The sequence below is a fragment of the Carcharhinus amblyrhynchos genome, unplaced genomic scaffold (genome assembly GCF_965287045.1).
Source record: "Carcharhinus amblyrhynchos unplaced genomic scaffold, sCarAmb.v2.hapA scaffold_45, whole genome shotgun sequence".
Taxonomy (NCBI): domain Eukaryota; kingdom Metazoa; phylum Chordata; class Chondrichthyes; order Carcharhiniformes; family Carcharhinidae; genus Carcharhinus; species Carcharhinus amblyrhynchos.
Genome location: NW_027649786.1, coordinates 1,646,569 through 1,674,266, shown reverse-complemented (window position 1 = coordinate 1,674,266; position 27,698 = coordinate 1,646,569). Strand labels below are relative to the sequence as shown.

Here is a 27,698-nt window from a genome sequence, read left to right as displayed (position 1 = left end):
AAACCTCACTTACTGTACTGCCTGGAGACAATACACATCTCTGTAACCTGTGATCAGTGCTCCTTCCACTCACATTGTCAGCCACTTCAGGTCTTGAACAGCAGGTTAGGTGTAAGGATTTGCATTCTAATCAGTAATCTCTAAACAGTCTGTGCTTTATATGCTCTGTCTGAGGCCAGAACTCTCCATTCACCTGACGAAGGGACTAAGCCCGAAAGCTTGTGTGTTTACTATCAAATAAATCGGTTGGACTAAAACCTGGTGTTGTCAGACTTTTTACTGTGTTTACGCCAGTCCAACGCCGGCATACCCACATCATGACTAGTGTGGAGATAACACCAGAGGTGTGATGTGCAGTGAAGCATACACCACATCCTGAGGAAATGTAAGAGGCCCAAGTTACAAAAAGCAAATGGTCTGCAAGATGTGTTGTTTTTACAACTAAGCATAAAAGGGGGAAAAGGTCACTGAGATAGTCAGGACAGCAGTGATTAAGTTGGCAAAGGATTGATTACCGCCAATCTGAACTGGACATGTAACAGTGTTGGATAAGATGGATGAGTTTACTAACGCACTCTTGTGATAACAGAAGACATTGTTAGATGGGGATGGAAACTTGGGGCACCTCGAGCCAATAGGGGAATGACAACACATAGATGGGACAGGGACCACCAATTAGGGGAGAACAACACATTGCAAAGCCATTACAATGCTTGTAAAAAAGTATAAAAATGTGCTGCAAATCGATGTAAGGTGTGTCTATTTTGTTGGACACCCGGTCTTGCAAGAACGTTAAGTAAAAAATCTTGCTCCTTCAGAACTTGACTTGACTAAATTGTTTGACTGTGAGCTGCGTTTCTCACATTACTGAACTGAATGTGTTCAGCAGCAGCGCAGGAACGTTGAAACTGAAAGTGGTTTGAATCAGGAGGGGCTGAGTGTGAACATGGCTTCCAGACAGCAAGAAGAAACTTGGACCGAGGAGGCAAATTGTCCCATTTGTCTCGATTTCTTCACTGATCCAGTTTCACTGGAGTGTGATCACAACTTCTGCCGCTCTTGTATTACCCAGTGTTATGAAAAGAAGGAGATAAGCTCCTGCCCGGAATGTAGACAGGAGTTTTCTGAAAGAAGCCTCAGGGCAAATCGGGTCTTGGCGAATCTGGCCGAGAAAGCTCGAAAATTAAAACTGAATCAGAAAGAAAAGGAAAGTAAACTTTACTGTGAGGAACATCAGGAAGAACTGAAGCTGTTTTGTGAAACTGACAAGAAATTGACCTGTGTGAACTGTGTAGTTTCACAGGAACACAGAGAGCACCGCTTCATCCCGATTTCAGAAGCTGTTGAAATCTACAAGGTAAAAGGGAACAGGTTTGATCACCTGATTATTTGATCACATTTTCAGGGTTGAACACTTTGATTTTCTGCTTTTCTCTCCCAATCCCAGGATGGGGTGAAATCTTCCTCAGATTCTCTCACCAAGAAGAAATCGACAGTTCTAGAAATGGAGCAGCAGCAGAAACAGAAGATTTCCCAAATTAGGGTAAAGTCTCCCTGTTCTGAGCTTCGAAATTTAATTCATTATTTGGTCGTTTTTATTACAGAAACATATTATTTTCATGTTTCTCCTTATAGAAACAGTCGATCAGTCTGCAGAGCCACATCACGTCCGAGTTCACTAAAATGCACCAGGTTCTCACTGAGAAAGAGCAGCGTTTAATCCGAGATCTCAGGGAAGAAGAGGAAAAAATTCTCAAACCAATGGAGGAAAATCTTTGTGAAATTCAGGAGAATTTAAATTCTATTCAGGAGAAACTCTCAAAGTTGGAGAAACAGTTGGAACAAAAAGACGGAGTGATATTTCTGAAGGTGAGGGATTATATTTCAGTTTAGGTCAGTGAAAGTTCACAGTAACAACATGATCCAGACAAGCCTCCTCCCATCCTACTTCATTTCCTCTGTCAATATATCCCTCTGTTCCTTTCTCCCTCATGTGTTTATCCAACTTCTCCTTAAATGTATCCATGGCTTCACTGGGCGGGTGGAATTTAATCCGACTGCACCCAGAGAGTATTTAGTCACGGGGCAGGAGGTGGGGGCTGGGTTGGAGGGGGGGAGTCATGGGAATGACACTGTGTGGGGTTTCTGCTGCCTCTACCCCTGTTAAGTCTGTGGTGGGAAGTCTTGTGGACAGTCTGACTGCAGCCAGTTTTCCCCATGAGAGAGCAATTAATGTCTACATAAGGGCCTCATCCCACTATATTCATCCTGCAGCAGGCAGGGATCTTACCACACGGGAAGCACAAAAAGTAAACCCTGTTTGTGTTACTAAATTTCCGGGGGATTGAGGATGTGGTGGGAATTCCCTTGTCAGCTGCACTCACTGCCCATTTAAGGGATCAGGAATCACGAAGCGGGGGCAGGGGCAGTGAGAGCCACCCTCTGCTCTTGCTGCTGACCCCCATCACCCTCCCCCACAACCACCACTCCCTGCCTCCATCACTCACACTGCCTGGGTCCCTCTGTGATCCTGGGTCTCTACTGGGTGCATTTCCAAGTAAAAAGTCTGACAACACCAGGTTTTAGTCCAACCGATTTATTTGATAGTAAACGCACAAGCTTTCGGGGTTAGTCCCTTCGTCAGGTGAATGGAGAGTTCTGGCCTCAGACAGAGCATATAAAGCACCGACTGTTTAGAGGTTACTGATTAGAATGCGAATCCTTACACCTAACCTGCTGTTCAAGACCTGAAGAGGCTGATAATGTGAGTGGAAGGAGCACTGATCACAGGTTACAGAGATGTGTATTGTCTCCAGACAGTACAGTAAGTGAGGTTTTGCAAACCCAGGCAAGTCACGGGGGTTCCAGATAGTGCGACATGAACCCAAGATCCCTGTTGAGACCGTCCTCATGTGTGTGGAACTTGGCTATCAGTCTCTGTTCAGCGACTCTGCGCTGTCGTGTGTCGTGAAGGCCACCTTGGACAATGCTTACCCAAAGGTCAGAGGCTGAATGCCCGTGACCACTGAAGTGTTCGCCAACAGGAAGGGAACAGTCTTGCCTGGTGATTGTCGAGCGATGTTCATTCATCCGTTGTCGTAGCATTACCAAGAGCAGCCACCACCACAGCCGTGGCACTGCTGAGCAATGAAGGGCAATCAGCCCTCTGATTGGTCAACAGTTCTGGGTAAGTCGGACTGCCACCCACAAACCTCCAATCATTGATCCAGGGGAAGGCCCTCTGCTGCCTGATTGGTTCTTATTATGATAACCCTTCCCGATATAGGGGTGGCCCGGTGGCACAGTGGTTAGCACTGCTGCCTCACAGCGCCAACGACCCAGGTTCCATTCCAGCCTCGGGTAACTGTCTGTGTGGAGTTTGCACATTCTCCCTGTGTCTGCATGGGTTTCTTCCGGGTTCTCCGGTTTCCCCTCACTGTCCAAAAATGTGCGGGTTAGGTTGGGATTGACTCTGCAAAATTGTCCCTTCGAATCAGTGGGACTAGCAGGGTGAATATGTGAGGCTGCAGGGATAGGGCCAGGGAGGGATTGTTGCTCGTGCAGGCTTGATGGGCCTAATGGCCTCCTTTTGCAATGTAGGATTTCTATGATTCTATGTTAAGTGTCAGTGTGAGGCTTTCACCAGCTCTCCAGCCGGGGTGTGAGACACTTGTCACCTTCATTAACTTCCACACTGTGACTCCGTGGACTGGATTTTATCTCCCCCCACCAGCGGGTTTGAGGGTGGATGGGGTATATAAAATACTCACCCCCGACCTGCCCCCACATAGTTACACCAGCAGCAGGGGTGGTGTTGGATATCCTGTCCACTTGTTGACAGATGGGAACAGTAAGTGGGCAGCTAATGCCAACTCGGGGGCCTCAGCCCTGAGAGGTCCATGCCAAGTAGCCAGTCGACAGTTTCCCTCAATGGGCTGGGGCGATGGGATGAAGGGGCCTTAACTGCTCCCTTGGGCCAATTGGAGGGAATGCCAAGGTGAAACCACCCCCACCCCCCCACAAACCCATCATTCACTCTCCTGATGGACCCCACCCTTCTCAATGACCAGCAAAGCACCTTTAAAATTCTGATCATTATAGCCTGTCTCCTCATCGCCCGAGTGCGGTTCCGGCAGTGTTAACTCTCTCTGGTGGAGTTTCCAGTACTTTAAGACCTTGAGCCTGATGATCGACCAGCAGTTCTCTCAGTCTAGACTGTCCCAGAGTGGCGGAAATCTCATCTCCATCCTCCTAAAGGCCAATTGCCTGTTAAATATCTGCCAGGTAGTAGTTGTTCCCCTGGACAGGTTCCCCACAGGGTTTTTCGCTGGGGTGGAGGGTGAGATGTGAACTGCGGAACCCCATAAAATCCAATCCATGGGTAGTAAATTGGATTGAAAATCTTTCTGCCTCTTGCCACCGACTTCAGCACATTTCCCCTTCCCATCTCCAACTGAATCCCAGGAGGTTTTCCTGCCATGTGGCCTCTGGTGTGATTCCCTCTGTCCGGACACCATGCCAGCTGCTGTGACAGATTGGAGTAAATTCCACCCCGTGTGATAGTGAGTTCCACATTCTCATCACTCTCTCGGTGAAGAAGTTTCTCCTGAACTCCCGAAAGGATTTATTTGTAACTATATCATGTTTAAATCCCTATTTCTGGAATCTCGACAAGTGGAAAGAGCTTCACTGAATCGATCAAATCCCATCCCTTTCATCATTTTAAAGACCTCTGTCAGGTCTTCTCTTTTCGACAGTAAAGTTGATCAATCTTTGCTGTTAGTTGAATCCTCTCAGTTGCTGTCAATCTTTTTAATCCTTTCTCCTGTGCTCCAATATCCTTTGTGTAACATCCTCTTTCTATTCCATGTCTGCAGCAATGGGAATTGACAATTCTCAGCAGTTTGTAACAATGTGAATGTCATTTCTGCTTTCTGGATTTAGACAGTCCGTTTCTGTCAACTCAGGTTTGGGTTTTGTTTATTTCAGGAGGAAGCATCTCGGAAGAGAAGGTAGGACATGAACTTTACTGGAACTCAGAGCAAGTTGGTGAAATTACTCAGCAAAGTGTTTCTGGTCGAATTATAACCAACTCTTTAATACTTACAGGATTAGTGATGAGGGTATTGAGCTGTCACTGGTAGATGGTGTCCTGCCCATAGAAAAATTCACCGGCCCTTTCCTGTACCCAGTGTGGAGAGAAATGCTGGATACCATTAACCCTGGTAAAACTCAGATAAGTTCCTTTGTCCTGATTTATATCTGATATTTGAATCATTGTACATATAAATATCAAAGAGAGTGGGTAATATTTACTGGGTTTGTTGCTGGCTGGCTGGAGAGCTGCTGAGGACCCCGTGTCACTGTTTTTCGGGAGGATCTGTCACATCAAGGGTCACTCAGACACTCGGCAGGACAGTGAGGGCCCTTCCCCAGGATCAGGAACCCTGGGTGTGGAAGTCCCACCCACTGAGAGCTGCTGGCCAATCATAATCCGGAATCCCTATAGAACAGCAGTGTCACAGGGGAGGCAGTGGCTGCTGCTGTTCCATCAGAACTCGGAGCAGGAGTGGGCCATTCAGCCCATCGAGCCTGTTCTACCATTCAATATGATCATGGCTGATCTCATCCTGGCCTCATCTCCACCTTCCTAACTCTTCATCAAAGAGTAAAGTTAATCAATCTTTGCTGTTAGTTGAATCCTCTCAGTTGCTGTCAATCTTTTTAATCTTTTCTCCTGTGCTCCAATATCCTTGTGTAACATCCTCTTTCTATTCCATGTCTGCAGCAATGGGAATTAACAGACTTATCCAAATTAAAAACCTATCTATCTCCACCTTATAATAGTTTAATGTTCTGGCATCCACTTGCACCCTGGAGTAGAGAACTCCACAGATTCATGCTGCTTTCAGTGAAATAATTCCTCCTCATTTTATTTTAGAAATATCTGGATGTTAAGATATAATTCAAAATTTGAGAGTCAGCTTTGAGAATTTTTTTTGTCTGAGCAGAGGTTTCTGTTCACTTGTATTACTGTGACAGTGTCTAAGTTAAGGGTGTCTGGGTCCCTGTCTCCAACACATGGTGTTGGGGTTTCAGTGGGAAGAAAGTCAGCTCCGTCATTCAGTCCTTGGAAAACTCCAGTGCGACACGATTAGTGACAACTAATGAAGAGAAGTTAGGCTGTATAGGCCGACACGCTCCAGAGCTCAGAAGAATGAGAGTGGATCTAACTGAGGTATATAACACGCTAAAGGGGATTAACAGGGTAGACATAGAGAGGATGTTTCATCTTGTGGGGCAATCTCGGTCAAGACGTGATAGTTTTAGAATAAGCGGACAGCAGATTTAAAACAGCAATGAGGAGAAATTACTTTTCTCAACAAGTCGTGAATCAGTGGAATTCACTTCCCAGAGTGCAGTGGATACCGGAACACACATCACATTCAAGGAGGAGATTGACTGATTTTTAATTGGCAATGGATTGAAGGCTTATGGAGAACGGGGAGGAAGATGGACTTGCGACTGAGACAAGTTCAGTCATGACCGGATTGAATGGCGGAGCAGGATCGAGGGGCTGAATTGCTCACTCCAGCTGCTAGTTCTTATGTTCTTACAATTGTGGTGAGAGGGTTGGGAAGGATCCATGCCTGCTGTGTGTGCTAAACCCTCACCAGGATGGGCTGAGGATGGTGTTTTTGCAGCATGATAGATGAGATGATGTTAAAGTGTCCGTGAGACAATCAGTGCTGATGTCTGTCAGTAAATATTGTGTGAGTTTTCTGAACAATGTAACACTTTGACTACATGACGCTATAATGAGAGAGTGAGATTGGAGTCAAGAGAAGGATGGTTTACCCTGGTGGAGTGGAGGAGATCATTCATCTTCTTCCTGCACTGGATTGTATTTTGAGGGGCGGCTGGCCAAACCACTCAGCTGCCCTTCAATGGCCTCCCGGCCCAGCGAGGTGAGGCTGGTGTGTTTCCTGGAGCCATCCCTTGGGTAAAGGGTATCCCATTTCATGAGAGTTTCCTGGGAGTCATTGCAGAACCAAGAAGCAGTTATCTTCTTTGTAGCAGATATTTCCTAATGACCTCTTCTAAAAGCTGGTCTGGAGAGAGTGAGGTGGGGTTTAAATGTGGTACCTGGAACTTGGAGTCCATTTGGTGACAGCGGAACGGGTGAGTAAGTTCCAGACCCGGCACATGATTCAGTGTGAAACTCACCCATGAATAATTAATGAGTGAACGAGCGTGAAATCAGGCATGATTCCCTGCCACACCACCCAACAGGAAGCACACGGCAGTACCTCTTCACCATCCCACTTAAAGTCATCACGGAAAATTCCACCCCTTGGATCTGGGATTTATCCGCAGTCTAAACCTATTAGGATTGATATGGACAATCCATGTATCATACCTGCCATTTCCTGATGCTCCATAATATCCATCTATCTATCCTTTAAAGGACTTGTCTGGTCTTTATATCATTTCACCAAAAGAGAGGTAAAGGAATTAATTAATTATTGATATTCTGTTATTTCTCATCTGTTACCCTTACTTGAATTTGGTTCTTTCCTCCCTGCCCCTTTCTCTGTTTCTGTCTCTGTTTAAAACCTGTTAAATCTCTATTATTTCCAGCTCTAATGAAAGGACATCAACCTGTTTCTCTCTCAAAGCCTCCACCTGACTCACTGAGTATTTCCAGCAGTTTTTGTTTTTATTTCCAGTTTCCAACGTCTGCAATATTTTGCTTTAATGAAATCATGGTTTCTAATATTCAATGTTTTTCTTGTTATTTTTTCAGAGCTCAAACTTTTGGAATTTGTTGCAGAATATGGTAAGAGTTGAATATTGAAATATTTACGAACTACAAAGTATATTTGTTTTGGAGTAATTACAAGTTTAATGAATTATATTTATCTGTCAGGATCAGTTAATTCCACATATTGATGATGTGACTGTGCTTTAACCCAAAGGTTAATAAACTGATCTTCCTGTGAATCTTAAACCAGAACTTTACATCGCTCTGGCGAGTGTGTGAAATCGTGCACTTGAACTATATTTCAGCCAATTGCATTGACTGGCAGCTCCACCAGTGCCAAGTGGGTATTAGTGGGCACCATGAAAGCAGAAGAAGCCTCATGGACCCCGTGAATGGGCAAATGCAGGGATTGGCAGGAAGGGTTTGGGCAGGTTCGGGACAGTGTGGGGTGAGTGAGGAGTTGACGTTGGGGGTTGGGTTTTAGGCCGCAGCCAGTAGGAAAAGTGTTTCTATCTTTGGACAACCATGCCCCCCCCCACTGCCATCTTAAAATGGAGCCCCCAAAGAGAGTGGCCCCTTTTCCTCTATTGCATTTTTTTAAAAACCAGGCTGTCCGCCCTCACCTTTGGCCTCGATCGCCCACTGCCTGGACCTGTTGATGACAAGCTTGGCCTGACCCAGGAGCAGGTCTTTGAGAAGGTCCTCCTCCCTCCCCACCCCTCTCCACACCGGGTGCCTGAAGACCAGGAATGTGGGGCTGAAGTGAAAACAAAACTCAAGGAAAAGGTTTCCAGGAAATTAAAAAGGGATGAAAATAATTAACATTTACATGGTCTGCAAACTCCACAAGCCTGCAAAAGACAACAGGCATCTTGGGAATCTGTGAACCAAAACAATCTGTGGTTGTATGGGACGGTCGTGTGGAACACCCTCTGCCCAGAGTCCCCGATGGTAAATAGGAGTATTCCCTCACAGAGAGCCCTCCACCAGGGACCTCCACCGCTGGACGGCAGCAAGGTGTGTCTGGATGGTGAACAAAGGTAAGAAGGTGAAAGGTGTGCAGCAGCAGCCCGTACAGGAAACCCCTCTGTGCTGTGCTAAAGGACGCAGAGGACATTTCCACAAGGCTCCTCGAGCTGTGGGGCTCCAGCTCCTGACGGACAGTTCGGCTTTGGGGCTGATGTGAAATTCTGTCCGAGCAGGGGTGCACTCAGACTGGAGTTCACCGCACGTCTGCGCCTCCTCCAGACCTCGTGTGCCTCGGAGCACCACCGGTTCAGGGCGTTGGAGGGCATCGGCTGGAAACTGGATAACCACTGATACCTGACACGCCGGTTCCAATGAGGTCATCCAGCCCACTCCTCCACCACTCAGCCCGTCCCTGATCCTGGTCACCCCAGCAGTCCCAGCCCTTCCCCCCACCAGCCGCTGGTGATGGTATTGATGGATCTGCAGATTCCTGAGCAGCGACTCCCTGACGATAGCCACTATTCCAGACAGAGGAGAGCTGTGGAGTGAGGTGACCAGGTTCCAGACTTTAATCAGTTCCTGGTCAAAAACAGCACTTATTCTGTACGAGTCCTTGACCCGCAGATACAGAGCTCCCTTTAATCCTCAGTTTCAGACTCCTCTTCATCCTGGCTGGAAATAATGGGGTTCGTAGCTTTCCTTATTGGAGGCGATGACCCACAGCCAGTCTCACAGATTGTTTTTCTCAGTTATTTCAGGTATCTCTTGGAGAAGGCCGAGGTGGCAATAATCTTGTTTTCAGACTCTCGGTGTGGATGATGTTGCTCAGGTTTCTGCCTTCCCACCGACCTTGATTTTCTCCCTCAGAAACTGCTCCTGTTCCGGGAAACAAAACCATGAGACTCAGGGAATGAAATCTTAGGTACAGACTCGGGGGAAGAGCCACAATTGCTGCTGTCGAGGATCCCATCTCCCACTGGGTTGGAGAGGTTGAGGGTGAATCTCCAGATGGTTTCTTCCTGTCCCTAAGATGCAGAAATGACTTCTTCAGTGTTGCTGCCATTCCCTCTGCTCCACTCCTCCCGCTGCCGGGACACATTTCTGGTGAACTTGTGACTGGCCTTCATTGATGGAATGCTGTATACAACACAGCTGTGCCTCCTTCACATTGCCTGCATTCACAAAGTCTACATTCCCAGGTGTTACTCTTGAGATACGGCGACTGTGATGTGAAGTTACTGAGCTCTGTATCTCCCTTTAACGGCGCTAATGAAGGAATTGGCTTTCAGTCACTTTCTTGCCAATGACATCTCCCTCCTTTCTCACTAAGCTCACTCCTGTTCATTCTTACAGCATCAACAAGTTAGAGTTGCTTTAACCCAGCATTTCAGTCCCTCCCCCACTGCCTCAGAGCTCTCCCAAACAGATTCACTTACTTTTGTGTTCAGCCAATGCCATTACTGTTTTTATTTCCAAATGGAATTTGACGCTCCCTCTCTCACTTGTACGTGTGTCAGATATACACCTCAAACCTGACAATGTGAGGGTAAAGCTTCCTCATGTTGTTTTCCAGCCTTCCCCAATAATACTGGATCCCATCATTATTGTGGTGGACATTTCAACCCTCCCAACTGACCCCCTCCTCCCATCCCAAGCCCATCACCGCTGAATTGCCCCATATAGTCCTTAATCCCCATGGTAATGAGGAACTCTGTGAAATTCTAAGCCCTTGGGAAAAATGGAGCAAGGTGGGAATGGAATTGAAGCCTAACATTATCCAAGATCAGACTGGATGGTGGAGCAGTTTCAACAGGCCATCTGGTCTAGTCCTGCTCCTACTTCTTGTGATCCTGTATCAATGACATTTAAAATGTCTGTAAAACACTTGCTGTGAAGTTATTTACAGATTAAATCAAGGAGAAATACTGGGAGAAGAACATTTTGGACGGAATGAACTAATTCCTGTCTAATTTGTTGTTTATGTTTTCAGAGTGGAAGAGAATTGGTGAATGTGAAGGTAAGACCTTATTATTGTAACACACAATAAGGAAGAACAAATCAATACAAAACTGATGAACTGTTTCAAAAAACCGACAGCTCAAAATATAAGCCAGACAGCTGGAAAATCGTCTTCAGTAAAGATCTAACATAAAGGCCACTGCTTCAGTCCGACCAATCAAGTTAAATTCATTTTGCATTGAATTTCAGGATTTTTAATTGTTTTGAGATCTGATTCCACATTTTAGTTTGTCTGAATTCTCTCCCATATGAAATTGAAAAAGAATTAGTTACAATGGGAGAGCAGTGGGACAGACATTAACTTGTTCTGAATGATGCAGCTTCCATGTCCAATGTTGTAATTTAAAGGAAACAGGGTGGATGCTGAAAGGATGTTTCCCCTTGTGGGAGAGACTGGAACTCGGTGACACAGTTTAAAAATAGGGGGTTTCCCATTTAAACCAGAATGAGGAGTTATTTTCTCTCCCCGAAAGCGCAGAGGAGACAAGATCATTGAATATTTTTAAGACAGAAGAAGATAGATTCTTCACTAACATGAGTTATTGCAGGTCAGGGGAAATGTGAAGTTGAGACCGCAATCAGATCAGCAATGATTTTATTGAATAGCAGAGCAAGTTTGAGGGGCTGAATGGCCTCCTGTTCCTAATCCGTATGTTTGTTTGTTCAGAACACCATTCCATTACATTTACCAACATTTTGAAGCATATTGTATTTCTTTGCTTTTGTCTATATTTTTCTGGTTTTTTTAAATTTTATTTTCCTGCTGTTAAAAGTGAGTCCAATGGAATTGTCCCTAAAGTAGACCTCCCCAGATCTGGCGGAGAGAAAAGTCATAGGTAGAAGAAGGTAGATGAGGCACTCACTGAATGTTAAAATGGCGGCATGGGCTTGTTGGGCCGAAGGGCCTGTTTCCTGTGCTGTTCTTTGTTAACAACTTTCCCACTTTTCATGCTGAATAATCCGGTCACGCACCCACAGTGGGTTCCACACCCGGAAGTCGGCAGTGTTCCAACTTCAGGACCTGCTGTCGGTGCGTGTCCAATCATCCCGTAATTGCTGCCAATTAGTGGTGAGGGCGGGTTACAGACCATCATCCTGCCCAATGAGTGCTGGAGGGAGGGATGTCCCGTCCCAGAGGCTGCGGCCATTACCCAGAACAAGAACCCCTGATACAGGATAGTGTCAGGTGACCTATCAGATGATCAATCGAGTACATCTACTCTACATGGAGCATTTTCCAGACTGACCAGATCAATAAATTTCAATTTTAGATAATCTCTGCCAAACATATCACTCTTCACATGTGACAGAATTTTAGAAATCAGCAAGTCTCCTGCTTGTGACATTGAGGAATTTTACATTTATTATACATTTCCATACATAGATGTCTGTGCCAGAGTGAGGGGAGAGGTGTTCTCAAAGGGGCAAAGCTGCCCCCAGATTCAGTGAGGCTGCCCTTGGTGCCCTCCTGTGTGCAGTCTATGGTCAGTGTAACCAGCTCATGGAGTTCACCAAACCCCTTCTGTAGCAGTGACAAGATGTATGATAGAAACCACTGCCCTATTGAGGCATACCTGGTGTCACGGCCATCCACTTGATGAGAGCCAGAGCCAGCAGCAGGATCATCAACCCTGTCTCTCAACTCATCATCCCCCTCATCCTCAGAGGATTGGACCCATCTGGTGTGTCATCATCCTCCAGAGAATCTCCTCTCTGGATGGTGATGTTATGGAGGGCACAGCAAACCACAGGGAGGTACATGAGAGGGAATATTGCAATGCGCCTCCAGACCTGTCCAAACAAATAAACCACATCATTAGGAGTCTGATGTTCTGCTCCCCTATGTTCCTGGTGCAGTTGTTGTTCTCAGGGAGCCTTCTCTCTGTGTCAGGTCTGGGCACCCTCACAGGCAGCATTAACCATCTTTTCAGTCGATAGCTCTCATCATCAAATCGGCATTTCTCCAAGGAAGCCGGAAAAGGTCTGGAATCTGGGAGTTCCTCAGGATGTATGAGTTGTGACTGATGCCCGGGTACCTGGTACACATTTGTAAGAGCTGCTGATTATAGTCACACACCAGCCACACATTGACCAAGTGGAAGCCCTTTCTATCCAGCTGGCTTTATGGCTCCATGTGTGCACAGTAAGAAGTCTCACAACACCAGGTTAAAGTCCAACAAGTTTATTTGGTAGTAAACGCCACTAGCTTTCGGACACTGTTCCTTCATCAGGTGAGTGGAGAGTTCTGATCACAAACAGGGCATATAAAGGCACACACAGTTTACAGAATACTGATTAGAATGCGAGTCTTTACAGCTAATTTGCTATTCATACCAAATAAACTTGTTGGACTTTAAGCTGGTGTTGTGAGACATCTTACTGTATTTACCCCAGTCCAACGCTGGCATCTCCACTCCATGTGTGCAGTCAGTGGCTCCCTGCACACTAGAGAAACCTGGAATCAGTGCAATTCCTCGGGCTTTACCCATCTGAATTCTGTGTGAAGGAGATGTAATTCCCAGCCCTTCACAACATCAAGTGATGCTACTGTGGTATTGATGCTGGAATAATAATGCAGAAACTCAGGGTAATGCTGTCGGACCCCAGGTCGTGACAGCATTGTCATTTCTGATCAGCATCCAGAGAGGAGATTCCCTGGAGGAGGATGACACACCAGATGGGTCCAATCCTCTGAGGACGAGGGGATGATGAGTTGAGAGACCAAGTTGATGATCCTGCTGCTGGCTCTGATCAAGTGGATGGCCGTGACACCAGGGATGCCCCAATAGGGCAATGGTTTCTATCATATGTCTTGTCACTGCTACAGAAGGGGTTTGATAAACTCCGTGAGCTAGTCACACTGACCATAGACTGCACACAGGAGGGCACCAAGGGTGGTCTCACTGAATCTGGGGGCAGCTTTGCCCCTTCGAGAACACCTCTCCCCTCACTATAGCAGGTGGTGGGATATGAATTCAGAATAAAATCTTGAATTAGATGTCTAACGTTAAGCATAAAACCATTGTTGATTTTTGTAAAAATCCATTTGATTCATGGTGCCCTTTAGAGAACTACCCTGCCCTCTGAAGTAGGCGAGCAAACCGCTCTGTTACATAAAACTACAGGACTGGTAATCCAGAAACCCAGGGGGATCTGGGTTCAAACCATGGCAGAGAGTGATATTTAAATTCAAACAAAAAATCTGGAATTAAAAGTCTAACGATGACCATGAAATCATTGTCGATTCTTGTAAAAACCCATTTGGTTCACTACTGTCCTTAAGGGAAAGAGATCTGCCGTCCTTACCCGCTCTGGCCTACATGTGACTCCAGAGCCATAGCAATGTAGTTGACTCTTAACTGCCTCTCCAAAATGGCCAAGCAAGCCACTCAGTTCAAGGGCAGTTAAGGATGGGCCACAAATGCTGTCCCAGCCAGTGACGTCCTCTTCCCATAAATTAATTTAAAATACAATCCCCATCCCTGGATATGTCCTGTTCCACTGGCAGGACAGACCCAGCAAAGGTAACACATTCAGGAGGAATTTGCACTGACAATCCTCAACATTGACTCTGAGCCCCATGTAGTCTCATAGCATCAGGTCACACACAGGAAAGAAAATCTCTTGTGCAAGGAAACTTGTGCTCCAAATGTACCACCCCAGCCCACCCCTCTCAGCTGGTGAATCAGTACTCCCCCATGTTGAACACCACTTGGGGTAGCACTGAAAGTGGCAAGGGGCAAAATGTACTCTGGGTGGGCTCTTCAATGTCCATCACCAAGTGGCTCTGTGGTACCACCACAGTCCAGGCTAGCCTGGTCCTAAGGGGCATAGCTGCTAGACTGGGACAGGTGGTGAGGGAACCAACAAAAGGGAAAAACTTATTAACCTCACCCTCATCAACCTGCCTGTCGCAGCTCCAGGCATACCTGAAAGTGAGGTGTCATCCAGGTGAAACTACAACACAGGATGACTTGCATATTAAACATCATAAGCAGCAAGTCATAGACAGAGCTAAGCAATTACAGAATCAATGGGTCAGATCTAATCTCTGCAATCCTGCCACATCCAGTCGTGAATAGTGGTGATAATTAAACAACTCACTGGAGGAAGAGGCTATACAAACATCTCCATCCTCAATGATGGGGAATCAAGCACATCAATGCAAAAGATAAGGCCGATGCATTTGGTACAATATTCTGAGTGATGATCCATCTCAGTCTCCTCCAGAGGTCTCCAGTTTGATTGGAATCCAATCTGCAAACACTCACTCCCTCCACCACCAACAAACAAATTTCAGCCGAGTTTACCATCGACAAGGTGCACTGCAGAAACTCAGCAAGGTTCCATAGGCAACACCTTGCAAACTTCCAAAAATAAGAGGTCTCTTTTTTAAAATTGAGATAAGGAAATTATTTTTCTGAGAGTCAGGAGTCTGTATTCTGTTTTCCAGAATGCATTGGAGGCTGGGTCATTGAATTTATTCTCAGCTGAATTTGATAGATTTCTGATTGACAAGGGAGTCATTATGGGGGTGGGGATGCAGACATGAAAGTAGAGTTGAGACCACAATCAGATCAGTGAGAATGTTGTTGAATGATAGAGGTGCCTCGAGGGGCTGAATGGCCTACTCCTGCTCCGAGGTCCTATACCAACTTATGTTACTTTATAGCCCTGTGTACCCATCCACAGAGTGTACAATATGTACTGAATTGATGAGACAGATAATAACAATGGCATGTGTGGAGTTGCTAACACAAAACATATTCACAAATCTTCTTTTGAAAAAATATTATTGTTTTTACAACACTATAAAGGCTTCAGACAGGCCAGTAAAGAATCAAACACAACAGTTTCAGCACCTCTTCAGTTGTGCAAATGAACACAATCACTGAAAGAATAATTTATTATAACCACTTAAGGATGTCAATCAAGAAAAGTCAACCTTTATGTCCAGGTGTGAAAACAGAACCCCACTGACATAATCCTTTTGAGAGTCTGGGCTCTCAGCCACTTGGGCTGTAGAAACCATAATATTTTTTGAAAAGATAATTGGTGAATAGATGTTTTATTTCTGAGCAGTTCCACAGATGTCATTGCTACTGTATGGCTCATTGATTCTGTACATAGTCTACACTGGGTTAATGGGCATTGAAGGGCCATTGAGTTCACATGGGTGGATGGGAGGAGTGAGTTGGCACTGAGATGGAATGGAGTGAGGGGTGAATGGTGGGTGCATGGAAGCATCATGGGGGCACAGCTAAGACTCTTTTACTTTATCTGTCCCCGAATCCTGACTGTCACAGCTTCTCTGTAGAGCCGTGGACCATAAGTAATGGAGACTTGCCCAACTCAACAAAAATTAGGGAGAGCTATGAGATGCCTGACTCCACAACAGATCTGGCAAGATGCTACTCACAACCTTATCCTGTATCAGCAAAGAATTGGGGGGGGTGCCTGGGGGTTGGGCGGGGGGATGCTGTGAATGGGGCAGGAATCCCAGCATCAAATCAATGTTTTAGTTTCTTCTCAGTTCCCCTGTTGCTCTGCCTCTAGTAACTTTACCAATCTCTTAATTTATTCTGTGCATCTTTACCCAGTGATTGGGCTTTCTACAAAGTCCGCAGTTTGATCCTCAGGTGGGACATTTCCTTCTGCCAGTGAACTCATGTGGACATTCACAGCTCTTATCTTTCTGTCTGGTTTGCAGCCTTTTGTAGATGTTTCACTGCTGCCTTTCCTGTAATTTAACTGAATACCAGCTGTTTGGATAGTCAGCGTCTTCATATCTCTGCTCCTGTTTCCATGTACTCTGGCAATGTCTACAATCTCTGATATTCTGAGCTTGTTCTTTCTAATCAGATCTTTTTATACATCAGGCTGTGTAGAATCGCAAATGAGCTGATCTCCCAACTTTCATCGCTTTCTCTGAATTTACATTTTCTGGCCACGTTTCTCAGTCTCATTCAGAAATTATCAACAGGTTCACCTCAAGATTTGAACTTCACATTGGTGAATCCATTGATTTGACTTTGGCTGAAGATGAGTGCTGAATTATTTTTAAGATGAAAAGTTCTTAGCTGTGTCCCCATGCTCCTTCCATGCACCCATCATTCCCCCCCTCACTCCATTCCATCTCAGTGCCAACTCACTCCTCCCATCCACCCATGTGAACTCAATGGCCCTTCAATGCCCATTAACCCAGTGTGGACTATGTACAGAATCAATGAGCCATACAGTAGCAATGACAGACGGGGAACTCCTCACTCATCTTCCAGTTGCTGGGAAGATGAATCCTTTCTGTCCTGCCCATAAAGGATGTAGCTGACCCTTTCCTCTTCACTATAGTGTCTTTTAGAAACTTACTGAATGTCAATCTGCACAAAACAAAATTTCACAAATGTCTCCACCAACATCATCAGTCTTCCATTTCATCCTGATCTGAAACTGTGAGCTCATTGCTGTGGCAGTAATCATTTCATTTTCCTGTACTTCAGTCAGTTTGTTCTCTCTGCTATGAATTCAAGTTGATTTTTCTCAGTCTAATTCAACATTCATTTTGTTTATACTGATTGAGTTTTACTCACACACTCTGGCTGCCATCTTATGGTTCCCAGAATCTGAAAGAATTACACTTTGTCTCAGCTCCAATCTTTGAGTTTAAAAGTGTATTTCTCCTGATCTCTGTGTGTGTCACTGACACTTTGGTGCACTGACTGTCAGACAGTAGTGAGTGACGTGGTATTCTGGATAAGCATGTTTACCAAGGTGTTAAAATATAAGAACATAAGAAATAGAAGCAGGAGTAGGCCAGATAGCCCCTTGAGCCTGCTCCGCCATTCAGTAAAATCATGGCTGTTCTGATAGTGGGTTCAGTTCCACTTACCCGCCTGCTCCCCATAACCCTTAAATCCCTTATTGGATAAAAATCTATCTGTGACTTAAATACATTTAACAAGGTAGCCTCTACTGCTTCATTGGGCAGAGAATTCCAAAGATTTGCTACCCTCTGAGAGAAGTTCCTCCTCAACTCTGTTCTAAATTAACTCCCCTGTATTTTGAGGATATGTCCCCTTGTTCTTGTTTCCACTGTAAGTGGAAATAACCTCATTGCTTCTACCCTGTCTAGCCCCTTCATTATCTTATATGTCTCTAGAAGATCTCTCCTCAACCTTCGAAACTCCAAAGAGTACAAGCCCAGTCGACTCAATCTCTCCGCGTAAGCTAACACCCTCATCTCCGGAATCAACCTGGTGAATCTTCTCTTTACCCTCTCCAAAGCTAAATATATCCTTTCTTAAATAAGGGGACCAAAATTGTACACAAAACTCTGAAGTGCGGGCTCACCAGTACCCTGTACAGTTGCAGCATGACCTCCCTGCTTTTATATTCTATCCCCCTCGAGATAAAGGCCAACATTCCATTCACCTTCTTGATCACCTGCTGCACCTGCAAACTGAGTTTTTGTGATTCATGCACAAGGACCCCCAGGTCCCTCTGCACAGTAGCATGTTGTAATTTTCCACCGTTTAAATAATAGTCCATTTTACTATTATTCCTTCCAAAGTGGATAACCTCACACTTACCAACATTATACTCCGTCTGCCAGATCCTTGCCCACTCACTTAGCCTATCCAAATCTCTCTGCAGACTTTGTCTTCCACACAAATTGCTTTCCCACTCATCTTTGTATCATTTGCAAACTTTGTTACCCTACACTCGGTCCCCTCCTCCAGATTGTCTAATGTATATGGTAAATAGTTGAGGCCCCAGCACCGATCCCTGCGGAATGCCACTAGTCACTGATTGCCAACCAGAAAAGCACCTATTTATTCCAACTCTCTGCTTTCTGGGAGGTAGCCGATCCTCAATCCACGCTAACACTTTACCCCCAACTCCGTGTACTTTTATCTTACACAGCAACCTTTTGTGAGGCACCTTATCGAATGCCTTCTGGAAATCTAACTACACCACGTTCACCGGTTTCCCTCAGTCAACTGAACACGCTATATTCTCAAAAAATTCCAGTAAATTAGTCAAACATGTCTTTCCCTTCATGAATCCATGCTGCGTCTGCTTGATTGAACCATTTTATTCCAGGTGTCCTGCTATTTCTGCCTTAATGATAGATTCCAGCATTTTCCCAACTACAGATGTTAAGCTAACCTGCCTGTAGTTACCTGCCTTTTGTCTACCTCCTTTTTTAAACAGTGGCGTTACATTAGCTGTTTTCCAATCAGCTGGCACCTCCCCAGAGTCCAGTGAATTTTGATAAATTACAACTCATGCATTTGCTATTACTTCTGCCATTTCTTTTAATACCCTGGGATGCATTCCATCCAGACCAGGGGACTCGTCTACCTTTTGTCCTATTAGCCTAGCGAGCACTACCTCTTTAGTAATAGTGATCGATTTAAGGTGCTCACCCCCCTACAGTCCCATGACCATCAATTATTGGTATGTTATTTGTGTCCTACACTGTGAAGACCGATACAAAAAACTTGTTTAAGGCCTCGGCCATTTCCTCGTTTCCCATTATTAAATCTCATCTTCCAAGGGACCAACATTTACTTTAGCCACTCTTTTCTGTTTTATATATTTGTAAAAGTTTTTACTATCAGTTTTTATATTTTGCGCTAGTTTCCTTTCATAATCTATCTTTCCTTTCTTTATTGATTAGTCGTTCTTTGTTGTTTTTTAAAGCTTTCCCAATCTTCTAGTTCCTCACTAATTTTGGCCATTCTGTATGCATTGGTTTTTAATTTGATACTTTCCTTTATTTTCTTAATTATCCATGGCTGGTTATCCCTTTTCATACATTCCTTCTTTTTCACTGGAATATATTTTTGCTGGCTACTGAGAAAAATCTCCTTAAAAATCCACCACTGTTCCTCAACTGTCCCACCGATTAGTCTGTGTTCCCAGTCTACATTAGCCAACTCCGCCCTCATCCTATTGTAATCCCCCTTGTTCAAGCAGAGGACACTGGTTTGGGACGCTACTTTCTCACTCTCCATCTGTATTAGAAATATTGTGATCGCTCATTCCAAGAGGATCCCTCACAAGGAAATCATTAATTTTACCTGTCTCATTACACAGGACCAGATCCAAGATAGCTTGCTCCCTCGTAAGTTCTGTAACATACTGTTCGAGGAAACTGTCGCAACAGCATTCTCAGAACTCTTCCTCAAGTCCACTGCACCCAACTTGAGTTGACCAATCAATATGGAGGTTAAAATCCCCCCTGATTGTTGCTGTTCCATTTTTACATGCATCTGTTATTTGTTTGTTTATAGCCCGCCCCACCTTGAAGTTATTATTTGGGGGTTATATACTACGTCCACCAGTGACTTTTTCCCCTTACTATTCCTTATCTCCACCCACACTGATTCCACATTTTGCTCCTTAGAGCTTATATCGTCTCTCACTGCTGCCCTGATGTTATCCTTAATTAACAGAGCTACCCCACCTCCTTTTCCTTCCTGTCTGTCCTTCCGAATTGTCTGATACCCCTGGATATTTAATTCCCAGTCCTGGTCACCCTGCAACCATGTTTCGTAATGGCCACTGATTTGTGCTGTCAACTTATTCACTTTGTTTCGAATGCTACGTACGTTCAGGTAAAGTGTCTTTATGTTAGTCTTTCTTACCTGGACCCAATTTGTTAGTGCATTCCTTTGTTTGCACGCTCTGTCCCTTCCTGTCACAGACTGGTTATTCTTCCCCAGACCATCTCCCTGCACTGCGTTGACACCTCCCTTCTCATGCCTGTCACCTTTTTGACTCTGCCTGAGGTTAGATTCCTGCCACCTTCTGTACTCTCTGTTCTACTACGTGCTCTGGAAACTTTACTAACCTCTCCTCAGCCCTCGGCTCCTTTAACTAGTTGAAAGTCCTCATCATTAACCTGCATTCCTACCCTCTCCTTTACCTTTGATTTTCTAATTCTCCAAACAACTGAACTCTCCCCCCACCACTATTTAGTTTAAAGCCCTATCTACAGCCCTAGTTATACGATTCGCCAGGACTCTGGTCCCAGCACGATTCAGATGAAGACCATCCCATCGGAACAGGTCCCCTCTTCCCCAATACTGGTGCCAATGTCCCATGAATTCAAACCCATTCCTCCCACACCAATCTTTGAACCACGCATTTACCTCCTTAATCTTATTGACCCTGTGCCAATTCGCTCGTGGCTCAGGTAGTAATCCAGAGATTATTACCTTTTTGGTTCTGCTTTTTAATTTTGCTCCTTGCTTTTCATATTCCCTCAGTAGAACCTCTGTTCCTGTTCTACCTGTGTCGTTGGTACCTACGTGGACCACAACTGGATTTTTACCCTCCCACTCCAAGTTCCTCTGCAGCCCAGATGAGATATCCTGAACCCAAGCACCAGGCAAGCAACACAACCTTCGGGATTCTCGATCCTGGTCACAGAGAACTGTGTCAATGCCCCGAACTATAGTATCCCCAATTACGACTACATTTCTTTTTTCTCCCCCCACTTGAACGGCTCCCTGTACCACGATGCTGTGGTCAGTTTGCTCATCCTCCCTGCAGTCCCCGTTCCTGTCCACACAGAGAGCAAGAATCTCAAACCTGTTGGACAGGTTCAGGGACTGAGTTTCCTGGAACTCTACCTCCTGGATCCCTCTACCTGCCTCATTCGCAGCCACACCCTCTTGTCCCTGACCACTGGCTGAATTCAAGTTATTTAGTCTAAGGGGGTGACTGCTTCCTGAAACACAGCGTCCAGGTAACTCTCCCCCTCCCTGATGGGTCACAGTGTCCGAAGCTCAGAATCCAGCTCATCAACCCTGAGCCGGAGTTCCTCACCCAACCAACACTTACTGCAGACATGCTCACTGGGAACCACAATGGGGTCCACCAGCTCCCACATCATGCAGGAACAACACATCACCTGACCCTCCATCCTTATTTTATTTACTTAGTTTTTAAGTTTAACTAAGAACTAAACCTACCCTGCCTCACCCGTTTCTGCCTAAGCCCGTTGAACCAAAGCCCTTCAGCCCTCACTCTGCTATCTGCTCACTCCACTGTCCGCTAACGATGCTGCCCGCTGGATAGTGCAGCCTGCTTTTTAAACCTCCCGCGTGCTTAAAAAAAGTTTTAAAATCCTCCCCAGGTCACCCTGCGGCCGGCCTACTTCCGCTTTTCACTTAAACCAGCGGAAAAAGAAACCCCGCGATAAAGTAAGGAAAAAAGTCAATCCCTTCCCCTTTTTACTCCAGCCACACATCGCTCCTCTCTGCCTTGCTCCGGTCAAACAATGAGAATCAAAATCATTTTGGAATAAAGTAACAATATAACAACAACCTGACAGTCTTTAACATGAAGAAGGGGACAGAATCTTTCCAATATCTCCTTCATCCTCTCTCTCCCTTCAGCCGGTTTTCAGTTTCTGATGTTTATCACTGAACCTCATTTAGAGAAAGGCAGAAATGTCTTTAATCTGATATCTGTCATAAACGGCCACAGTTTTGTTTATAAAAATACCGTGAATGCAATGAAAGCAAAGTGTTTTGAGAAATTCAAAACTGAATTTTGACCGAATATCTTCAAAGCTTCACGATTGAAGCTTATCTTTTATAAAAACAAACTCTCTGGTACATTTAAGAACATAACATAAGAACATAAGAAATAGGAGCAGGAGTAGGCCATCTAGCCCTTCGAGCCTGCCCCACCATTCAATAAGATCATGGCTGATCTGTCGTGGCTCAGTTCCACATTCCCGCCCTCTCCCCATAACCCTTAATCCCCTCTCTTATCAAAAACCCATCAACCCGCGTCTTAAAAATGTTTAGCGAGGTAGCCTCCACCACTTCAACGGGCAGAGCATTCCAGAGATTCACCACCCTTTGAGTGAAGAAGTTCTTCCTCAACTCCGTTCTAAACCGCGCCCCCTTTCTCTTGAGGTTGTGCCCCCTAGTCCTACTGTCCTTTCTGAGCGGGAAGAGTCTCTCCACCTCTATCCTATCCATCCCATTCATCATCTTATATGTCTCAATGAGATCTCCCCTCATTCTTCTAAACTCTAACGAGTACAAGCCTAGTTTATTCAGCCTCTCCTCATAGCTCAACCCCGGCATCAGCCTAGTAAACCTCCTCTGCACTCCCTCCAAGGCCAAAATATCCTTGCGTAAGTACGGCGACCAAAACTGCACACAGTACTCCAGCTGAGGCCTCAACAATGCCCTATATAGCCGCAGCAAGACCTCCCTACTTTTATATTCAATCCCCCTCGCTATGAAGGCCAGCATCCCATTCGCCTTCCTGACCACCTGCTGCACCTGCAGGCTGGGTTTTTGCGACTCATGCACAAGGACCCCGAGGTCCCTCTGCACCGTCGCCTGCTGCAGTTTTTCGCCACGTAAGTAATAGTCCTTCCTACCATTATTCCTACCAAAGTGGACCACCTCACACTTGCCAACATTAAATTCCATTTGCCAGTTCCTGGCCCATTCGCCCAGCCTATCTAGATCCTTCTGCAGACTCTCCACACCCTCCGCGCAATTTGCCGTTCCACCAATCTTGGTGTCATCAGCAAATTTCGACACCATACACTCGGTTCCCTCCTCCAGATCATCTATATAAATGGTAAATAGCTGAGGCCCCAGCACCGACCCCTGGGGCACTCCACTAGTCACCAACCGCCAATCCGAATAGCACCCATTGACCCCCACTCTCTGCCTCCTATTTGACAACCAATCCTCTATCCACGCTAACACCCTACCCCCAACTCCATGCCCCCTTACCTTCTGCAATAACCTCGTGAGGTACCTTGTCAAACGCCTTCTGAAAATCAAGAAAGACCACATCCACCGGCTCTCCTCTATCCACCGCCCTAGACACATCCTCATAGAACTCTAATAAATTTGTCAGACACGACTTCCCCTTAACGAAATCGTTTCACAACAGCAAAACTAAATTCAACCTCTGAAAAATAACAAATTTTAAATTGGCAGCATTAAAGGAAATGAAACAAAGAGTTAATGACTTATAGCTGTGCAGAGCAGGGTGTATACTGCCAACACACAGAGAATTTTCTGGAGACAGACTTTCATTCTGCAGACAGAAACTTTCCATCCATTCTCACACACACACACACTGAAAACAAAATCTAACTGCCTTTCGTATGAGCTTCTCCCGGATAGTTGAGATGAGCTGTGAGTTTAGGGTCATCCATTCTGTTTACCTTAATGTGTTTCCCACTTTGCAATAAAGTCCAGCTGGTTATTCTGACACTAGATCCCGTCCTTTCTGTGATTTTTGTGTCTAACAATAGTTGGATTGGATTGTGGTGGGTCAGTAATGTAAGAGACTGGGTGTGGGTGAAAACAGTAAAATGTTTCACTGTCCAACAGCTCACTAACAGATGTCCCTCACAGGTGGAAAATCCCTTTTCCAGGTCTGCTGGGACTCTGCTCACATCGGTTCCCAGTCACAAGTGATTGTTCGTTTCCTGCAGAAGGACTTCACTGAAACTGATGTCAGTGGCTGCAGCTTCAGGATAAAAGTCCTTGTCGGGGTCCACAGCTCCCAGAGCTGGGCCAGTCTGCAAATCCATTTTCAGTTAAATGAAAGCCTTTTCACATTTGTCATCTCAGTCCCAATACTCCCTGTTCCACAAGAGAGGCTACTGCCTTTTCCAGCTCTTTCTCCATGATCTTAAGGAAAGTCTGTTGGTTTTGCGGCTGGGACACAGGGGCGGGATGATTTTCCCCAAAAACTAAGCTCCCAACAGGCAGGAATACGGGGGATTTTCCCATCTGTTTTTTGGGCGAGTTTAGTTGAATGAATTTTCACAGAGTCAAGGGATTTCCGTTGGTGGGGCGAGTGCACATGCACTGATTTCTCAGTCTGCCGGGAGATTGGTTGACAAGCGCACCCCCCCTCACCTCCCCCGGTCGCCTGATGGTCAGACCCGGTATCTGTTGGCCTCCCGATGACTGGACCCGGCCTCTGATCGCCGATCCGGCCCCCCGATGGCCGCCATCTCACTAAAACCCATGTCCACTTTGTCTGGAGGGGGTCCCACCCTAAAACCTAAGGGTTTGGATATCGCTCCAGCCCCTGTATCAGCTGTAAATCTTCCCAATATAATGGATCCTCCTGTAGATCAGAGGAGAGGGTGAATCTACTCCCGTGTTGGACACTCCTGTCTCTACTACCTTTCTCTCCCTCCACTATAATATCTACACATTGTCTATCACACTCATCATACCTGAGTGGACAAGGATACTCAGGCTGGGTACAGTCCCTTCCTGCTGAATTTCCCGGGACACCCTCTCCCTGGGCCACATGGACCTGACCCTGGGGAGTGTTTTCGTGCTGACACCATTTCATTCATCTGTGGGATTTCTGGAAACTCGGGGTGTTTGTCTCGGGTGTCTCTTGACTCCGAGTCCCCTGACTCTGGCCCTTCATTGGTTTCCTCCACTCTCGGACAAACTGTCCACTTCCCCCACAATTGAAACAGGTCGGGATGATCTGCTTTTCCCCGGGTTTAAAGCGCTTCCCCTCTCGCTGCCCCCTCGGTGGGGCCCCGTCATCAGTGACTGGAGTTTCCCTCCGCTGTACAAGGGGAGCCACAGGTTTTGGTGGATCAGGGGCTTCTAACAGGGGCTGCCGGACTGTCCGGTTTCTAACTCACTATCCCTCAAACTGAGGAACACTCACTTCTCCAACCAGCCCCGGGGACACGGCACAGACTAAACCACCATTGACTTGACTCTCTCGCTCTTTAATCCGTCTCTTGTATTCAGCACGGTCCAAGTGTGGCTGCTTGTTTCTGTAACAACCTGATGTTGCCTTCACTCTCCGTCTCCCTGTCTCTCTCTCTGTCTCTGTCTCTCTCTCTCTCTGTCTCTCTCTGTGTTTCATGTCCCTGTTCTCCCAGTCCAGCTTTCTCTCTCTTGCAGCCATTGGACAGGATGGCAGGTCCCTCCGGGTCGCATCAGGACACAGGAGGGGAGGCACCTTCAGGGGTCGCATTCGTGTCACCAGCAGACGAGCCCCCCTCTCTCTGCCTGTCGCTCTGTCTCTCTCTCTGTTTCTCTTCCATCGTTTTTACAGATCCCTCATTCAGTTCTCCTGGGGTCTGGCCCCGCCCCCAACCGGACCCCACCCCTGGCCTGCCCCGCCCCCAGACTGGCCCCGCCCTCAGACTGGTCCCGTCCCCATCCTGGCCCCGCCCCTTGCCTGACCCCGCCCCAGCTGGCCCCCGCCCCTTATCTCCTTCCTCGCCTCGGTAATCGAATCGTCACCGGCCATGCCACGCCCCCAATTGGCCCCTGCCCCCAGCCGAGCCCCGTCCCTCACCCTGGTCCCGCCCCGTTCGGGCTCCGCCCCCAGCCTGACCCCGCCCCCTCAGCCTGTCTCCATTTCTCTCTCTCTCTTGTGGGGTTTCCTCAGTCTCACTGCAGGGTGTGGTATCCGGGTAAAACCTTCCCCCCGGGCAGTGTCTTCCCCTTTCCCCTGTGCGCTGTTTAAACTCTTCCCCGGGGGATGAATTTCTAATTCTGGATCATTGCTGATTTTCCCAATCACTAACCGGCTGTGAAAGTTACAGTGAGTCTGACTAACATTTTATCCGTGTCCATCTGTTCCCAGCTCCAGTCACCTTCGACCCTAATACAGCCCATCCTAACCTTCTCGTGTCTGAGGACCTGAGCACCGTGAGATACACCGGGAAACGGCAGCAACTCCCTAACAATCCAGAGAGATTTGATTCCTATGTCCGTGTCCTGGGATCAGAGGGATTCACATCAGGAAAACATTCCTGGGAGGTGGAGGTGGGAAACAAGACTGACTGGGATGTGGGTGTGGCCAAGGAATCCATCAGTAGGAAAGGGAAAATCACCCTGTATCCAGATGACGGATTCTGGGCAGTGATACTGAGAAAGGGGAATAAATACTGGGCTTGTGACAAATCATGGAAACGTTTAGATCTGAGTGTGAATCCGAGAAAGATTCGAGTCTGTCTGGATTATGAGGGAGGGAAGGTGTCTTTTTATAACTCGGATAACAAGTCCCATATCTACACTTTCACTGGTACATTCACTGAGAAACTCTATCCTTATTTCTGTCCATATCTCACTGATGGGGATAAAAACACAGAACCCCTGAAAATCTGTCCCCGGACAGTAACAATCCAGGAGGATGAGGGTTTTATCCCTTCATCCAAATAAAGACAGTTTCTTGTAGGTGGGGAGGGGGGAGGGGGGAGGTTTGTTCCACTGTGGAAGAGGGGTTGGGGTCCTTCGCAGATCCTGCCCCCCTCCCATTATCACACACTGTCAGCGGGGGTCGTCCATTCCTCGGGAGGGTGAGACGGATCCCTCCGGTCCGGCCTGTACCTCCCGGGGATGTGTGAGGACCCCTGCCTGAGGGAGGGCCGGAGGATCCACTCGATATAATCCAGTCACTCGTCACCAAGTCGGACACACTGGAGGCTGGGACGTGCGAGGTCGATGAGGCTGAGCCCACCCGGACACGGGCTGATATCCCCCAGGACCTGCTCGGCCTGGTTGAGGAGTCGATTAAAAAGACCCCACACACTGGGTCACTGGGTGGGGGAGGGGAAGACCCCACACACTGGGTCACTGCGGGTGGGGGGGAAGGCCCAGTTGGGGGGGGGGGGATCGGGGGTTGAGGGGGGGGGTGATGGGGGATTGAGTGGGGGGGGATGGGGTATAGAATTGGGGGGGATGGGGGATTGAATTGGGGGGGGATGGGGGATTGAGTGGGGGGGATGGGGGGTTGAGTGGGGGGGGATGGGAGGTTGAGTGGGGGGGGTGGGGATGGGGGTGTTGAGTGGGGCGGGGGGAAGGCCCCCATTCTCCATCTTTGATTTTAAACCCTGGGGTCACTGGTTCTGGGGTTGGAGCTTTTCCCTGAGTCACCGTGTGACCCATTGCCTGAG

At 46.7% G+C, this 27,698-nt stretch overlaps 2 protein-coding genes across 2 annotated transcripts in view; both read left to right on the top strand.

Annotated features, from left to right (window-relative positions):
* The window catches only part of LOC145337237 (butyrophilin subfamily 3 member A1-like), a 360,163-nt gene that overhangs the window by 213,829 nt on the left and 118,636 nt on the right, over positions 1 to 27,698 (top strand). The gene's annotated exons all lie outside the window — the stretch shown is intronic.
* LOC145337268 (zinc-binding protein A33-like) lies at positions 841 to 27,229 on the top strand. Its single transcript, XM_080182057.1, has 8 exons — positions 841 to 1,357; positions 1,448 to 1,543; positions 1,636 to 1,869; positions 4,990 to 5,012; positions 5,110 to 5,225; positions 7,808 to 7,840; positions 10,725 to 10,751; positions 26,387 to 27,229. Exons 1-8 carry the CDS (start codon positions 947 to 949, stop codon positions 26,962 to 26,964), a joined length of 1,518 nt encoding a protein of 505 aa, XP_080038183.1. The 5' UTR covers positions 841 to 946; the 3' UTR covers positions 26,965 to 27,229.

Excerpts from the sequence above, each read along its gene's own strand:
- LOC145337268 (XM_080182057.1), top strand. The coding sequence starts at position 947 with ATGGCTTCCAGACAGCAAGAAGAAACTTGGACCGAGGAGGCAAATTGT. Across the intron at positions 7,841-10,724 it reads GGAATTTGTTGCAGAATATG|AGTGGAAGAGAATTGGTGAA; the intron begins GTAAGAGTTGAA and ends TTATGTTTTCAG. Across the intron at positions 10,752-26,386 it reads GAGAATTGGTGAATGTGAAG|CTCCAGTCACCTTCGACCCT; the intron begins GTAAGACCTTAT and ends ATCTGTTCCCAG.